Here is a 19,191-nt window from a genome sequence, read left to right on the forward strand (position 1 = left end):
GTCTCAGATCACTACCTCAAATTAAGTCTTGATGTGACTAAATTGCAGTTAGCAAAGTTGATTTACTGTATTCCCCAAAACGGTTATTCCAGTAAGTAAAAAAATAAGACGAAATTTTCTTTATTCTTGTGTGGGGTAATTTTCCACGCTAATTGCATATTTTTCGAGACATAAACCGAAAACCGAAAGAAATGAGACTTTTTACATTCTTCAGCATTTTTTTAACGTTTCCACACGTTTGTTTGGTAGCGAACTAAAAATTCCTGTTACGCACCCAAATAACATAGAAAACGAAATTAAAAAAAAAATACCCTCAGATTGTCCAACAAGCATTCCAGATAATGGCTTGTCTATTACAAGGTTTGAGAATTTCTTCATCCACAAAATGAGTTTATCGCTAATCCAGTCATTTCTGCTGCTCGCTCCTACTGTAATCTTTCTCTGGTTCCAAATTAACTCACATTTAACGCAAGCTGCTGCACGTCGCACCAAACACAATTTTAGTCGAAGCCGCCCTGAATTCTCCTGCGCTCACGAAACGTGTGGTAGCCTTTAAATCGGCCGCGGTCCGTTAGTATACGTCGGACCCGCGTGTCGCCACTATCAGTGATTGGAGAACGAGCGCCGCCACACGGCAGGTCTAGTCTAGAGAGACTCCCTAGCACTCGCCCCAGTTGTACAGCCGACTTTGCTAGCGATGGTTCACTGTCTACTTAAGCTCTCACTTGCAGAGACGGCAGTTTAGCATAGGCTTCAGCTACGATATTTGCTACGACCTAGCAAGGCGCCATATTCAGTTACTATAATTACTATCTTCAAGAATGTATTATGAACAGATAATATTGTGAATCATGTACCGTCAAGAGCGACATTCATCATTAATGGATTAAAGTCAAGTATCAAAGTAATTACGTCAGCTTTCTGAATTCTCATTCCTTGTCATGTTCCAGACCTCACGTCAGTATAGTTCTTCCCTCTTCTAACAACCCTACCACAACAAAGGTAAAAATTTAATAATGATTGTGGTGTTGCTCACGCTGCTAAATATTGCATTTTCGGGCAACAACAAAGTTATTATGTGGCAGGTGTCATTAGAGCACAGTTAATAAAGTCATTTCATGTAATAATGAATAGCCGGCCGAAGTGGCCGTGCGGTTAAAGGCGCTGCAGTCTGGAACCGTGAGACCGCTACGGTCGCAGGTTCGAATCCTGCCTCGGGCATGGATGTTTGTGATGTCCTTAGGTTAGTTAGGTTTAACTAGTTCTAAGTTCTAGGGGACTAATGACCTCAGCAGTTGAGTCCCATAGTGCTCAGAGCCATTTGAACCATTTTTTTGCCAATAATGAATAAACTAGGCACTCATCTTTTCGTATTTCCCACGCTGGTCTCGTTGTAAAATTATGGCTCGTCGTAAATCTAGGTGGTGATGATTCCAAGCTCGGATGCAAAGAGGCCTAGGTTTTATTCTGCTACATTCAAAAGTTTTATAGATGTATTTCACAAACCGTTCTTGAAGATTACACTTTTGCAGGACAATGGTGATGTAAAAAAAGTAATCAGCACTCCGAATTTAAGTTACACTTCCTTTTAATTGCTTTTATTGCAATATCACGTAACAGACAAAACATCACTTCACAATACAAAACATACTTGAAAACATCTTCCTCGCTATTAAAGTTCACATTGCATAAGCTGACTAGAATATGCGTCTTTCCGACATGACGTCCAAGACTTGACTTTCTCAAGGTCCGACTCTCTAACTAACTAATAATCGCTTACGCGCCCAAAAATCAGAGTTACAAGTACGTCAAAGATCATAGTGACAAAAGAAAGAATACACATAAGAATAATATCATTGCAATATAAACATATCGATGTATCAAAAATGAAATCAAATCTGAATGTTGTCTCAGAAATATGTCAACTACTTTACAGAAACACAGTAGAATATTACTGGTATCGAGAGATTCAGATGAGGTGCCGTAATGGTTACGTAATTCAAGTACCATTATACTCTTCACGCCAGACTGCGTGAGCTACACTCCTGGAAATTGAAATAAGAACACCGTGAATTCATTGTCCCAGGAAGGGGAAACTTTATTGACACATTCCTGGGGTCAGATACATCACATGATCACACTGACAGAACCACAGGCACATAGACACAGGCAACAGAGCATGCACAATGTCGGCACTAGTACAGTGTATATCCACCTTCGCAGCAATGCAGGCTGCTATTCTCCCATGGAGACGATCGTAGAGATGCTGGATGTAGTCCTGTGGAACGGCTTGCCATGCCATTTCCACCTGGCACCTCAGTTGGACCAGCGTTCGTGCTGGACGTGCAGACCGCGTGAGACGACGCTTCATCCAGTCCCAAACATGCTCAATGGGGGACAGATCCGGAGATCTTGCTGGCCAGGGTAGTTGACTTACACCTTCTAGAGCACGTTGGGTGGCACGGGATACATGCGGACGTGCATTGTCCTGTTGGAACAGCAAGTTCCCTTGCCGGTCTAGGAATGGTAGAACGATGGGTTCGATGACGGTTTGGATGTACCGTGCACTATTCAGTGTCCCCTCGACGATCACCAGTGGTGTACGGCCAGTGTAGGAGATCGCTCCCCACACCATGATGCCGGGTGTTGGCCCTGTGTGCCTCGGTCGTATGCAGTCCTGATTGTGGCGCTCACCTGCACGGCGCCAAACACGCATACGACCATCATTGGCACCAAGGCAGAAGCGACTCTCATCGCTGAAGACGACACGTCTCCATTCGTCCCTCCATTCACGCCTGTCGCGACACCACTGGAGGCGGGCTGCACGATGTTGGGGCGTGAGCGGAAGACGGCCTAACGGTGTGCGGGACCGTAGCCCAGCTTCATGGAGACGGTTGCGAATGGTCCTCGCCGATACCCCACGAGCAACAGTGTCCCTAATTTGCTGGGAAGTGGCGGTGCGGTCCCCTACGGCACTGCGTAGGATCCTACGGTCTTGGCGTGCATCCGTGCGTCGCTGCGGTCCGGTCCCAGGTCGACGGGCACGTGCACCTTCCGCCGACCACTGGCGACAACATCGATGTACTGTGGAGACCTCACGCCCCACGTGTTGAGCAATTCGGCGGTACGTCCACCCGGCCTCCCGCATGCCCACTATACGCCCTCGCTCAAAGTCCGTCAACTGCACATGCGGTTCACGTCCACGCTGTCGCGGCATGCTACCAGTGTTAAAGACTGCGATGGAGCTCCGTATGCCACGGCAAACTGGCTGACACTGACGGCGGCGGTGCACAAATGCTGCGCAGCTAGCGCCATTCGACGGCCAACACCGCGGTTCCTGGTGTGTCCGCTGTGCCGTGCGTGTGATCATTGCTTGTACAGCCCTCTCGCAGTGTCCGGAGCAAGTATGGTGGGTCTGACACACCGGTGTCAATGTGTTCTTTTTTCCATTTCCAGGAGTGTAAAACGCGTGCATTTCGGCCTACACTCGTAACACTGTGTTGGCTCTTCTGCTAACACAAAAAAAACGTCCGCCGCTTCTCCGTTCGTACGACCGCCTCCGACGCGATTCGAGGCGCCGCGGCCTGGACTTGCTCGGCGCCCTCAGAGCAGCCTGGTGAGGGGATCTCGAGTTCGTCGGCCGAGTGAGTCGCTCCCATTTCCGCGACGGGCGAACGAACGCTCAGGTGCGACCGTGTCCAGCGGAGCGTGTAATTCCGCCGGCTGCCGTCATTACGGGCCGGTAATTGGCGCACGCACGCTTACGCAGGTCGGCGCGGCCGTGCGTGCTCCTCTGTCGCCCGTTGCGTGTTGCGCGCACGCACTGCACTGTGGCAGCCGCGTGCTGTCGACAGCGCGTGCCTCCCCCCACCGCTGTTCCGATTGTAGCTGCGCGATTGTAACGCCGGCGCTAGCTAGGCTTTCAGATGCTCCCAGCGTTTTTGAAGACGTTGCATACCGGGGGTCTCTCTTAGAGTCTGGTTTACGCCGCAGCAGATGGAAGCGAACGTAGGCGAACGAGCATTCGCAGACAACTTACCAGTGTTCGCCAACATTCGGCTCTATCTTTGAACAAGCGTTCACGCCATGTCCGGCTACGGCGTGCGGAACGCCACGCGGGCCGAGTTTTCCTAAACGTTTTGAGGACACTGCTTCTAAGCATGTGCAGACTTAACTGATTTACCTGCAGTGTAATTGCCGTTTTAATGACAAATACTTTAAAATTGTCCAGGGCGTCTAACAATATTTCGGTCGACATACTTTTGGGGAAACCTTTTTTCGATTATGAAACTAAAGAAGTCAAGATTACTTGACAACTTGGATCAAATGGTTCTGAGCACTATGGCACTTAACTTTCCCTAGAAATTACAACTACATAAACCTAAATAACCTAAAGACAACACACACATCCATGCCTGAGGCAGGATTCGAACCTGCGACCGTAGCGGTCGCGCGGTTCCAGACTGTAGCACCTAGAACCGCTCTGCCACCCCGGCCGGCTTGACAACTTGAGTGCGAAAATCTGTAAAACTGTCAGCGTCTGTCCTTATGCCCACAGTTTGTACCAGATAAAAATTATATTATGTCTTGCGCACACCGAAAGTAGAAAATTTGTTTTGATTGTGATGTATGTTGTTGATGGTTCAAATGGCTCTGAGCACTATGGCACTCAACTGCTGTGGTCATAAGTCCCCCAGAACTTAGAACTACTTAAACCTAACTAACCTAAGGACAGCACACAATACTCAGCCATCACGAGGCAGAGAAAATCCCTGACCCCGCCGGGAATTGAACCCGGGAACCCGGGTGTGGGACATGTTGTTGAGGAATGTGAGATATACACTATTGGGCATTAAAATTGCTACACCAAGAAGAAATGCAGATGATAAACGGGTATTCATTGGACAGAGAAATTATACTAGAACTGACATGTGATTACATTTTCACGTAATTTGGGTGCATAGATCCTGAGAAATCAGTACCCAGAACAACCACCTCTGGCCGTAATAACGGCCTTGATACGACTGGCCATTGAGTCAAACAGAGCTTGGATGGCGTGTACAGGTACAGCTGCCCATGCAGCTTCAACACGATACCACAGTTCATCAAAAGTAGTGACTAGCATATTATGACGAGGCAGTTGCTCGGCCACCATTGACCAAATGTTTTCAATTGGTGACAGATCTGGAGAATGTGCTGGCCAGGACAGCAGTCGGAACATTTTCTGCATCCAGAAAGGCCCGTACAGGACCTGCAACATGCGGCCGTGCATTATCCTGCTGAAATGTAGGGTTTCGCAGCGATCGAAAGAAGGGTAGAGCCACGGGTCGTAACGCATCTGAAATGTAACGTCCACTCTTCAAAGTGCCGTCAATGCGAACAAGAGGTGACCGAGACGTGTAACCAATGGCACCCCATACCATCACGCCGGGTGATACGCCAGTATGGCGATGACGAATACACGCTTCCAATGTGCGTTCACCGCGATGTCGCCAAACACGGATGTGACCATCATGATGCTGTAAACAGAACATGGATTCATCCGAAAAAAATGACGTTTTGCCATTCGTGCACCCAGGTTCGTCGTTGAGTACTCCATCGCAGGCGCTCCTGTTGATGCAGCGTCAAGGGTAACCGCAGCCATGGTCTCCGAGCTCATAGTCCATGCTGCTGCAAACGTCGTCGAACTGTTCGTGCAGATGGTTGTTGTTTTGCAAACGTCCCCATCTGTTGACTCAGGGATCGAGACGTGGCTGCACGATCCGTTACAGCCATGCGGATAAGATGCCTGTCATCTCGACTGCTAGTGGTACGAGGCCGTTGGGATCCAGAACGGCGGTCCGTATTACCCTCCTGAACCCACCGATTCCATATTCTGCTATCAGTCATTGGATCTCCACCAACGCGTGCAGCAATGTCGCGATACGATAAACCGCAATCGTGATAGGCTACAATCCGACCTTTATCAAAGTCGGAAACGTGATGGTACGCATTTCTCCTCCTTACACGAGGCATCACAACAACGTTTCACCAGGCAACGCCTGTCAACTGCTGTTTGCGTATGAGAAATCGGTTGGAAACTTTCCTCATGTCAAGCACGTTGTAGTTGTCGCCACCGGCGCCAACCTTGTGTGAATGCTCTGAAAAGCTAATCATTTGTATATCACAGCATCTTGTTCCTGTCGGTTAAATTTCGCGTCTGTAGCACGTCATCATCGTGGTGCAGTAATTTGAAGGGCCAGTAGTGTAAAACCATTGCGTTGTCGTTTAAATGCGGCGCGTTCACAGTTTCCCCTCGCTCCCGGCAGGTGCTCAGGCAGCGTGCCGTGGTGGTGGGGGAAACGTGCAGCGACGCTGAGTACTGTGGCACACGTGCCAAGGCACGGCCTGCGAGCCAAAATCTTGGCCGGCCCTGTTTTACACAGTAGAGAACGGAGTAAAACACAAGAGAATTAGCGTAGTCTATGATCACTGCATTATTGGTTTTTTCCGCTAATAATCGGCACACAGGAGACAACACTACACGCACACACACACATATATATATATATATATATATATATATATATATATATATATATATATATATATATATATTGCCAGATGAAAAAATGCAAGCGCCCAGAAGACATGGACGGGCGTCAAAGTGACTTCGAACATGTGCACATCATCAGCTAGTATATAAAAGGTTAGAGTTGCAATTCTGTTTGACAGATAGAGCGCCCACCAGATTACATTAGTGCTAATTGTGTCAGTTGTCGCTACTGGGCCTGGTAGGGTATTTAAGGAGCGAGATCAGCATTAAATGTTGAATGATCACTGTGAAGAACATAGAGATGCCACTTAATCGTGTTTCATAGCATCATCAGTGCCTAATAGAGTTTTAAGGTGGCTTCATTGTGGGTCTCCATTTGGCTGGCTGTTCGAATCGTGTATGTCCAGGTTTGTGGGTCATTCGGATATGACAGTGACCTCATTTTGGGCTGCATGGTAACGTGAAGTCAGGTAAACTCGTCGTCAAGGTTCTACTCGACCACTTCTGACCATCACAAGGGACGATCGCCATATGACACATCGAAACCTCTTGATATCTGCGCCACCCATACGAAAACTCGCATTAACACCACAACACGAACTGCTGCGTTTTGAGTGGCGTGGTGAGCTGGAAGCATGGACTGCTAATTAATGGCATCTCATTGTGTTCAGCAGTTCACCACATTTCTGCCCTATCCCGCCACACACCGTTGGGTGGCTTGCGGAGTATAAATGTAGATGTAGATGGCCACTGGCGGCGAATATGGCGGCTACCTAGGAAAAGATGGCATTCTTCCAATGTGTTGAAGAGGCACGGTGGTGTGGCGAACCATCGTGTATGACTTCAGGTAATGGCTGGTAGTGATTTAGGGAACTGTGAAGGCACAAAGGTACATCAAGGACATCCTCCATTCTCATGTGTTACCTCTTATGTGACAGTATCGTGCTGCATCTTTTCAACAGGAAATCCTCCTCTGCAGGTGGCCCACGTCCTTATGAACTGTCTGCGTAATGGTGAAGTACAGTACTTCCATGGCCAGCAAGATACCCAGATTTGTTTCCGAGAGAACACTGGAATCAGCTCAGACAGCAATGCAGTCCCAGCGCTGGTATCCAGGATACCAAGAATCGGTTCAACAGTTCTGGACCAGCCTGCCTCTGGAGAGGCATATGTCCAGGCTACAGGTGGTGCAAAGTTATACCGATAAATTGACCCATACTCTTTTGTAACCACTGAAATGTCATCACACACCCTCTCAATCCGTAAAGTTTCATTTTATCCGAAGGGTATTTGGAAAACTATCCCAAATATGTGTATTTCCTTGCATGTGTGTGTGTGTGTGTGTGTGTGTGTGTGTGTGTATTATCAAGAATGAAAGTATATTGCTTGTACAATGTTTCGGATGATCTACAGGAAACATGTTATTATAAAAGTTCTAAAACCGAACATGCACGCTTTAAAAGGTAAAAAAAAAAAATTAGTAACTTCACAACAAGAAAACAGAAGTGTATTCAGTCGGCGGTTCAAAGTGAGAATATCATAGTAATGGAACAACTCGAGGTGGATGTTGACGCCACTTAGATATGGACAAATCCAAACTAGTAGATGTGCAGAAAAAGGAAGAAATGCACTAACAGAAGGTAAAAAGGAAACAAAAGTGGCGATACAAGCTTCGTAGGATTTCATGTGCAGTGCGCGATGGAGACTGTCGGTCCGTGACATTTGCAGGCGCTTAGCATATGACTCACCTGTTACATCATTGCAATTACTGTTGAGGCCGAGACGTGCTACGAAAATTATCCCGCAATTACCGATCCGTCCCGCTTGTCTGCTATGCTGCCACCTGAAGTCTTGTCCGCAGGTCGATGTTAGCAAAATGGTCATACATTCTGCTGCTTTAAAAACTAGATACGCACTGTATGGAACACTCAGAGGTTACTCTGCGTATCTCACTTGCTAGTTATATTGTAGATGCAATACAACTTTGCCAGCTGCACTTGTGGCTGTCTTCCTCACAGTACCAGTATCTGAGCGGAGGTATCCGAACATCATATAGTGGTCCTGGAAAATGAGGTATGGCTTTTATACTGCTCTCCGAATGTCTACCAAGTGTGGCAGCCCACACTCTCTCAAGAACAGCTTCTGACGTTAGAAACTGGAATCTGGAGCGAAGTCAGTGTTCTAACTCATTCCATTGATGTTGAATTGGGTTCAGATCGGGGCTCTGGGTAGGCCAGTCTATTTCAGGAATGGTGCTGTTCACAAATCATTGCCTCACATTTGCTACTTTATGACATCGTACATTGTCGTGAAAATACAATCATTTGTCGTCTCCGAAACGTTCCGCTACTGTATGCACTATATAAAGCTGGAAAGTGTGTTCATATGCTTCCATATTTATCGATTTCTTAAGCGCAATAAGAGGATACCACCCTAACTAAGAAAAACACTCCCATACTGTAAAACAGCTGCAGAAGAATGCTGAAGATTAGATGCGTGGATCACATAACTAATGAGGAGATATTGAACAGAATTGGGAAGAAGAGAAATTTGTGAAACAACTTGACTAAAAGAAGGGATCGCTTGGTAGCACATATTCTGAGGCATCAAGGGATCATCATTTTAGTATTGGAGGGCAGCGTGGAGGGTAAAAATCGTAGAGGGAGACCAAAAGATGAATACACTAAACAGATTCAGAAGGATGTGGGTTGCAGTAGATACTGGGAGATGAAGAAGCTTGCACAGGATAGAGTAGCATGGAGAGCTGCATCAAACCAGTCTCTGGACTGAAGACCACAACAACAACAACAACAACAACAAACTGTAACACAGCCTCCTCCGTACTTCACTTTTGACTCTGCACATGCTGGCATGAAACGTTCCCCAGGCATTCACCAAACCCGAACCCTTTCATTGAATTACCACACAGTATAGCACAATTCATCACTCCAAATGACTCGTTTCCAGTCTGATGCTGCCTTTTACAGCGAAGCGTCGGTTAGCAGTGCATACAGAAATTTGTGGCTTTTGTGGAGTTTCTCATCCATTGTACCCAATTCCTTTGAACTTTTACGCACAGTTATTATGCTAGCTGGACTGCTGGTCGCATTTTGGAACTCACGATTGATTTCTTCCGCTGATTTCGGGTGATTTTTTACGATCACCTTTGGCTTTGCTTGACGGTCCCTGCCCGTGTCTGGCCACGGTTTAGCTGTGCTCGTTCCTTCACGCTTCCAATTGACAATCACATCTCCAACAGTCGACTTGTGCATCTTTAGAAGGGTTGAAATGTGTCTGACTGATTTGTTAATCGTGTGACCTCCAATGACTACGCCACGTTCAAAGTCACTGAGGTCTCCTGACCGAGCCATTCTGCTGTAACTGCCCCTCAGCTGACAACACAGTGTTCCATGCCTCCTGTATTTGCGGGTTCGCCTCTCGTGACATCTAGTGCTCGTTGTGCAGTGCGCATGGCTGCCCGAATACGTACGATAACGTCTCATAGAGTACATTGGCCGCGTTGAAAGCAACGTAGCTGAAGCCATGTGGTCACATAAAGACTTAAGACTGAAAATTGCTGTGTGTCACAATTGTTACACGATTATCTGCTTCATTCTTACGAGACAAGCCACTCGCTACGAAGGTAAATCATATATGCACCATATGATTTTTTAAAAAGATCTCCACATTTTAAAATGATTTGACATTCAGCTCTCTGCACAGATAAAGTGGTCTTTTTTCCGTGGTTGCTTTCTCTCTGGTGTACGTCTGGAGTGGATAAGAAAAGAATATTGCTTCTTCCCAAAACGTGTCTTAAAACTCCGTCCGAACAGGCCTCGGATGGCCCAACAGTACCGACCGGCCGCCGTGTCATCCTCAGACCACAGGCGTCACTGAGTGCGGAAAAAAGAGGGGGATGTGGTCAGCACACCGCTCTACCGGCCGTATGTCAGTTTACTACACCCGGAGCCGTTACTTCTCAATAAATTAGATGCTCAGTTTGCCTCACAAGGAATGAGTGCACCCCGCATGCCAGCAGCGCTCGGCAGACCGGATGGTCACCCATCAGAGTGCTAGCCCACCCCGACAGCGCTTAACATGGGTGATCTGTCGAGAACCGATGTCACCACTGTGGTAAGGCCGTTGGCACAAACAGGTCTTAACCCCACCTAATACTTCTGGATTTCCGCTCTTCCACAATTCTATCACTCCCTCCAAATCCTAGAACGCTTTGCACTCTGCCTCATCATGAGTACGATGGTCACTCCAAAAGATATGCACACTATTTTTTTAATCCATCATTTATTCTACATGTTTGTAAGTTTTACAGTGTGTAGATACATCCTTTAGGAACAATATTTTCATTTCTCTGCATAATTTCCATTCCTCTCAACTGCCTTACGTCATCTTGGAACCAGCGCCAGTATACTCGCACGGTAAAATTCTGGACCAACCTGTTGGAGCCACTGTTTGGCAGCGTGCACAAGGGAGTCATCATCTTCAAACTTTGTTCCACGAAGAGAGTCTTTCAGTTTCCCAAAGAGATGATAGTCACATGGAGCCAGGTCAGGATTGTAAGGCGGGTGTTTCAGTGTTGTCCATCCGAGTTTTGTGATGGCTTCCATGGTTTTTTGACTGACATGTGGCCCTGCATTGTCGTGCAACAGCAAAACTTCCTGCTTTTGCCGATGTGGTCGAACACGACTCAGTCGAGCTTGAAGTTTCTTCAACGTCGTCACATAATCATGAGAATCTGTGGTGGTTCCACTTGGCATGATGTCCACAAACAAGAGTCCTTCGGAATCAAATGGCTCTGAGCACTATGGGACTTAACATCTGAGGTCATCAGTCCTCTAGAACTTAGAACTACTTAAACCTAACTAACCTAAGGACAACACACACATCCATGCCCGGGGCAGGATTCGAACCTGCGACCGTAGCGGTCGCGCGGTTCCAGGCTGAAGCGCCTAGAACCGCTCGGGCACAACGGCAGGCCCTTCGGAATCGAAAAAAACCGCAGCCATAACTTTTCCAGCAGAAGGTGCGGTTTTGAATTTTTTTTTTTTCTTGGGTGAATTTGCATGATGCCACTCCATTGATTGCCTCTTCGTCTCTGGTGAAAAATGATGGAGCCGTGTTTCATCACCTATCACAATTCTTCCAAGAAACTCATGTCCACCATTCACGCACTATTCCAAAAGTTCCCTGCATACCGTTTTTCTTGTTTCTTTGTGAGACACTGTCAACATCCTGGGAACCCACCAGGCACAAACCTTTTTTAACGCCAACACTTTCATTATTCTACAAACACTTCCTTCTCCTATCCCAACGTAGCGTGACAATTCGTTCACTGTGATGCGTCTGTCAGCAGTCACCAATTCGTTAACTCTCTGCACATTGTCTGGAGTGTGTGCATTACGAGTCCTGCCGCTGCGAGGACAATCCTCAATATTGCCGGGCCCGCTTTCATCATGTAACTTGCTTGCCCACCGACTAACTGTACTGCAATCGACAGCAGCATCTCCGTATACCTTTTTCAACCTCTTGTGGATGTTTCCCACTGTCTCGTTTTCATAGCACAGGAATTCTATGACAGCACGTTGCTTCTGACGAACGTCAAGTGTAGCAGCCACCTTGAAGACATGCTGTGACGGCGCCACTCACGGGAGCAGGTTGAACTAAGTTTGAGAACAAGCGGGAAGTATGTGTCTACACGCTGTAAAACTTTCACACATGCAGAATGAAAACTGTATTTTTGCAAAAATAGTGTGCATTTCTTTTGGAGTGACCCTCGTACCAGTCTGCTTCCTGTAAGTGTTTATTTAGTCCCGTCCCCCCTCCCCCCGTTCAGTCCTTGATGCACATTTAGTCTAGTCATGTTTCTTATTCTTCTTTACGAGCCCGCCAATCATGAATGTTTTTTTTTTCTGTTGGTGGAAACCGAAATGCCTCTCAGCTGCCCTGCTCCCATGTTCTTCTGTAGATGCTATTACTTTCAATTTATAGCCCGCATCGTAAGAATACTTTTTTATTTTTTCCATTTTTTAGCCTCTAACAATAATATTGTACTGTTACTGACAGCAAAAAATCACATTCAATAAATGTTCGCTGGCATCCTAGACTGCAATTACGCAATATAGGCTAGACAGTGTTCTGGTTTTGCGATGGCTAGGTGGGAGGGAGACGGTGTTAGCAAGCTTGTGAATCCCCACAACTCATGTTCGTCGCATCGGTGCACTGCTACTGCCAGTTGAATCCAGTGTTGCCAGATAGAGACGGGTTTCCGCAGCGTCGAATGTATGGCCATTTTTAAGATTGGCGGAAACTTTAAATCAAACACTGGACATTTTTATATTAATTTTGAGTATAAGGCGCACCTGATATAAGACGCACCAGAATTTTTGTGGCAATTTTTCGAAGAAAAAAGTCCGTAAAATAAGGTACATTACCGGAAGTGAGTCCCCTATCAAAACTTCGTCTAGTAAGTCTCTTCTACAACCCCTAAAAGCCTGTAGAAGGAATTTTGCGAAACATTTTGAATACGGCGTGTTGGCGCAGACGACCCAATCCCCGCCCGCTAGGAGAAACAAACAGTCGTTTCACTCACTTAACCTCATGATTCAGCTTAACAATAAATATGCGCCAGCTCCGGTATTTGGAAGAGCTGCCTACTGACTCGGACCTGTTTCTCTTTATTTTCCAGGCCAGAGCGACTTCACGGACAGCGAAGCGCTGTACATCAGCCAGTTGGCAGAGTTCATCAACGATGTCAACGACACCAATACCAAGTGAGTACCTCTCTCGCATCTCATCACATGGTTGCACTTACGTTGCATTCGGCCAAAGTTTGCTATTTTTTGCAGCATAATTATTGACAACATAATATTGGCTCTAGTACAAAAGCTTTTTTGAAAAAGTGGAGGATGGTAACATCAAACACAAATTTAAGGGGCTCCGGAACGCCCTATACTTGTAATGTTAAAAAAACGCTTATAAATTACATCTTTCCTCACAAAGTATTTCAGGTAGGAAGTTGAACTTTTTATAGATTATTTATTGGAATATGGGCTACAACTTAACACAGGGATTTTACAAAATTTTAGTTCAGTTATTAAAGATGATTTTTTTTCAATTATAATGAAAATTCACATTTTTTGCAATTTTTTATTTATATATTCAAAAATATACAGTTTTTTGGAAAAAGGCTGTGTTAAATTATGCAGAAGGTACTGTGTAACATTTACTGAAAGTTTGAAACAAATACGTTTGGAAGATCCTTACAAAACATGTAATTAGTATGAAAAAATAAAAGTTTTGAGAATCGAGCGACAAAGATTGGATTAACTTTTTAGTGCATTCCAGGTCCATAGGATGTATTATCTTCACCCTCTGCAAACTCCTCCTCCAGCTTGCTCTTGTTCCTCCTCCTGTTTACTCTTGCTTGTATTTCTAGACCCTCTACAGCCCTGTCTGCAGCCCGAAGGCGTTACTTGTCTAAAGCAAGCATCGCTCGTACCATGTTAGAACCTATCTTAATTCCCATATTTCTAAATACCTTTGGCTTTCCAACATTTCTCCTTTTCTTAAAAGCCTTCAGAGGATTTCTAATAACTTTACTTTTACTCATTATTATACTTCAACAAAACAGAGACTCAAGAAACAGAATTAATTACGAATATTTTCGAGATAACGACAGAGTAAATAAACATGAAACAATCGACAATCACACCAGCGATATATATTGAACCATCACAGGTTAGCCACAACACATACTTTATCTCACATCACTAAAATGTAGCCGGCCGAAGTGGCCGTGCGGTTAAAGGCGCTGCAGTCTGGAACCGCAGGACCGCTACGGTCGCAGGTTCGAATCCTGCCTCGGGCATGGATGTTTGTGATGTCCTTAGGTTAGTTAGGTTTAACTAGTTCTAAGTTCTAGGGGACTAATGACCTCAGCAGTTGAGTCCCATAGTGCTCAGAGCCACTAAAATGTACCTGATGAACACGGACGTTAATAATAACAGCATTTGAAAGCAGTTTAACAGCGCCACAGTGGGCCACGCCCATGTAGAACACATTTCAAAAAAAATTTAAAAATAGTTGTAGTCTTCGGAATTGAATAAATTATATATGCAGATTCAGAAAACGCAAAACAGTAAAAATTGAACTTTTCATGATTTTGAGCCTTTCCGGAGCCCCTTAAACGATAGGGAGTTTTTCTGGAAGTATTCGTCTGATGTGTAGCCCTATGTACAAGGGAAACATGGACGATAAACTGTAAAGAAAATAAATTTTACAGATGTGTTGTTACACAATAATGCTGACGATAAGATTGGTAGATCGAGAAATTAATGCAGAGGTGCTGCATCAGACTGGGGAGAAAAATAACTTTATTGCAGGAAGAAGGGATCTTCTGTTAGGGCAAATACTGAGTTATCTAGGAATGGCTAATTTAATAACAGAGCGAGGTGTGAGCGAAAGATTGTAGAGTGAGACGAAGTCTTGAACAAAGTAGAGACTTCAAAAAGTAACTTGCAAACGTCGTCGCACACCAAAACAAAAGTGAAGGATGCTCAGAAGAGACTACAACGTATCACAGTATGCAAGTGAAACAGCGCGGCAACTGGAACGTACTCCGAAGTTGTACGTGGACAGTGTGATTCTTGTGGGTAAGACGTCTAAACTGGGATTGTGTAACGCTGCTCTGTTTTGGGTTCAAATGGTTCAAATGGCTCTGAGCACTATGGGACTTAACATCTATGGTCATCAGTCTCCTAGAACTTAAAACTACTTAAACCTAACTAACCTAAGGACATCACACAACACCCAGCCATCACGAGGCAGAGAAAATCCCTGACCCCGCCGGGAATCGAACCCGGGAACCCGGGCGTGGGAAGCGAGAACGCTACCGCACGACCACGAGATGCGGGCTCTGTTTTGGGAAAAGAAGGTAGTTTTAACATGGCAACAGGAGATATAAAAGAAGGTGAACAAGACAGGCGGAAGTACATCTCTCATTCTGGTGTAATTTCAGCATAGTCCTGTTCCCATTGTGTATTCAACAATATTTTATGAAAGAAAACATGGTGCCTTGTTGGCTGTAATGTAAATGTTCTTTATTTAAATCACCTGTACCTACTGTGTGTTTAATAATATTTATAAAAACAACATGATCTGTTGTAGGCTGTAATGTAAACTTTCTTTAAATCGTGTAATTAGCTAATTCCTAATACCTTTGTTTTTTAGGACAGATCTGATCTCACACGACCAAGAGTGATAAGCGTCGTAGAAAAATGGAAACAAACAGAACTGATCTGGAGCCAAGTTAACGCATTTGTCGCGAGAAATAACACGACTCTTAAGCTGCCAAACGTACTGGAACTAATGCGCGAAGATTTGTGACACGTCACTGCCGAATGATGGCGAAATGTTGAACAGCCCTTCATAAAAGTTGGATGGGATTCTGTTGCTGACCGCCTCGTTATCAACGCAGCAGTACTGAAATGTATTCCTCAGAGTCCGATATACAAAGAGTTCAGAGAGTACTAGGCGACTGACTGTAACATCTTCAGTGGCTTCAATGTTTAACAACATGGTGAAATTCCAGCAGTGCGCTCTTACGCCACACATAGCTCATACAGAAAAATTACCGTTGTTAGTCAGGAATTTTCATCACTCTTGTGTTTAATTGCAATACTACGTTAGCAAGATCGAGAGCATCTTTTGTTTTCCGTCCGGTCACCTAAGAAGCGTATCGCCTGAGTTTTACCATATATTATTTCCTTCTGTTTAAAAGTAAAATGACATTCAGAGCTATCGTCTCTTTTTACGTCTTCACTGCAACTGTTCGCATCACTGCAGGTTAGTTGGATCACTTGCCTGGCCAGTGTGTCAAAGTTAAATGCGCCGGTAAGGCTCCCGCCCCGTATTATCGCTTAGTCAGTGTACGCGTAACGCACAGCATAAAATGTATCCTCATTAATTCGTCCTTCTCTGTACTCGAGAGAGCTTGGCTTCCGCTCCACGTGAAACGAAATCCAATGTTGTTCCAGCAGACGCGAAAGAATACGTAGTGTAATGTTTACATGAAATTTATTCTTGCGATGAACGGAGTACAGGGTCCGTGTAATGTTGCACGCACTCTTGTGCCGTTTCTGCTTGTCCACGAACCGCTCCAACGCATTGTCAACAACGTTTAACGGTCAGCCATTTCTGCTGCGAGAGGACTCTGGCGGCGCACGGAGGTGGACACGCTCCGCTTAGCTGGCTAATTTCCTGGCCTCCAAATTATGCCCCGCTATCGACCCCACGCCTCGTCGCTGGCTGGGGTCTTCTCTGCAACACACTCTGTGCCACTGCACCTCAAAAACATTTTGTGTTTGCGGGATTCCCAGAGTTCCTGTAACACAGAATGTAGGATCAGTAGCAAGTTGGAAACAAGACGTTATTAGCTCCCCAGAGAGCAGCTATCTGGATGAGACGATGTTAGTACAGGTCAAAAGATTTACGAGCTCCTTACGAATACTAGTGAGCGGCACAAAATAACGTACACAAAGCCATCAGGTGAGTTAAGGGAATAGATCAAGGTGACTTTCGATTTTGGAACCGATATACGTGTTTTTTTTTTCAGTAAAATAACAAACAAATTACAAAAGTGACTTTTGACCTTTACTACAAACGCTTAAGAAAAAAACTTGCACCCAGAGGGCGTAATACAATATCGACGAAAGGCATTCGTGCAATGCGATAGCGGTTGGTGGGAGCTCTGAACGTCATAATTTTCAACCTAGAACAAAATTTCAAAAACTGCTTTTAAACTGGTGATATGTCAAACGTAATACGTATAATTTAAAAAAAAAATGGTTTTCAGCAAAATGGTGGCTCTCTGAAATAAAAGTCAATTTTTCGACAAAAACGACGTTATAAAAACGTGCACCAAAAATCGAAATTAAAATATATCACAAGAATCCTAAGTGTTACAGTACAAAAAACGCCGACTCACAATTTACAAAATAGTATAATTGCATGTATATTTCATGAGTTATATAGCTCCCGCCTACTAGAAAAACGTTGTTTTGAAGAAAAAAAAAAAAAAACAAGCGTTTAAAGTTTTGTAGGGAAGCAGCCTACTCACGCCATAATAAATTCACATCAGTCTTTCCATTGTGTGCCAGCCAGTCTGCTGTAACTAGCTCTGACGTCATAAATGTTGCGCAATACTTTAAAATCAAGCAAATAACCTAAAGCTTTTCTGGCATGTCAGAAGTAATACTAAATTAATATGTGTTAAATATCAGTTCGATAACTTAAGCCATTTCCGAAATTTGGACGTTTTTCTGTAAAAATCATTGGCGCAACAGAAAAGAGCTAGAGACTTCAAAATTTATATTTAGATTCATCTTTCATAATGATTTAATAAAAACAGTATTTTGGATTTCACAAATTAAGATTTTAGTGGAAATTCATGATTTTGTGGTTTTCGTCTCAAAACTGAAGGAAGCAAGATAGATTAAGTAGGCTAATAAATAAGGCTAGGATGTTTAGATTTAAATAGGTTGGAGGTCCGCTATGACTATGAACATGTGAAAAGTTTCTTTTGAATACCTATAAAATTATAGCGATAGCGGATCTCAAAAGGGCCAGTTCAGAGCTCATCTACTGCGTGCAGTGTAATTAAATTAATTCTCTCGCCCAAAATATTTAACTTAGCCACGTCAAAAATTTATTATCAATACTTACCTGCGTGCTGAATGCAAAAAAAATGGTTCAAATGGCTCTGAGCACTATGGGACTCAACTGCTGAGGTCATTGGTCCCCTAGAACTTAGAACTAGTTAAACCTAACTAACCTAAGGACATCACAAACATCCATGCCCGAGGCAGGATTCGAACCTGCGACCGTAGCGGTCTTGCGGTTCCAGACTGCAGCGCCTTTAACCGCACGGCCACTTCGGCCGGCTGCTGAATGCACATTTAAATTAAGAGCTTCATCGGTCATCAGCAAAAGAAGCTATAATTTATTATGTAACTTGAAGTGGTGCGTTACTAGCCCAGCGGCTAGTCGGGAGAGCCGATTTGATCAGGCGTTCCCTTAGCCGTCCGCACCGCGGCTTTATATGTAAGAACGCTGCGCGAGGAAGCAAGGCCCCAGTTCTCTCCAGACGCTGAATAACACGCCATCTGTGTCGGGAGTCGCGTCGCATCGGTATCACTGCTACAAACAGCCTCGGGTGCCGTATTAAGTTACTAGAGATACGGGTAACCATGAAATCATTTCAAGTGAAGTGTTAATTCTGGGATGATTTTCATTATCTAGCTTCAGTTTACGTATTGTCGTATTTTCACGTGCCGTCGCGGGACAGACATTCTACCAATAATTTAGCGTGGCGTTTGATGAAATATTCTCATCAAATTATGGCGAGCATTCTTTTTTTTTCATTTAATTCGGACATTTATAGTTGCATCAGCGCATTAGACTCTGAACTGCTCTGTTAGCTAGGTTGTAGGGATACTTGTGTTTTTTATCTGTGACTTTGAGAATATACTCAACTATTTTGGAAAATCGTTTTTGATTATAAATCCCGGACAATCTCCTAATTCCTCAGAGCTATAAGCTGCAGCTATAATTGTATTCTCAGATGAAGTGGGCACTAGGAA

At 44.7% G+C, this 19,191-nt stretch overlaps 1 protein-coding gene across 6 annotated transcripts in view; it reads left to right on the plus strand.

The window, feature by feature from the left end:
- The window catches only part of LOC126203301 (myelin regulatory factor), a 345,177-nt gene that overhangs the window by 202,336 nt on the left and 123,650 nt on the right, over nt 1–19,191 (plus strand). For all 6 annotated transcript variants that reach the window (XM_049937560.1, XM_049937558.1, XM_049937559.1 and 3 more), the window contains exon 2: nt 13,239–13,323. In XM_049937560.1, coding sequence (XP_049793517.1) covers nt 13,239–13,323 — 85 coding nt within the window. The remainder of the gene's footprint in view (nt 1–13,238; nt 13,324–19,191) is intronic.

Source organism: Schistocerca nitens, chromosome 9, assembly GCF_023898315.1.
Source record: "Schistocerca nitens isolate TAMUIC-IGC-003100 chromosome 9, iqSchNite1.1, whole genome shotgun sequence".
Taxonomy (NCBI): Eukaryota; Metazoa; Arthropoda; class Insecta; order Orthoptera; family Acrididae; genus Schistocerca; species Schistocerca nitens.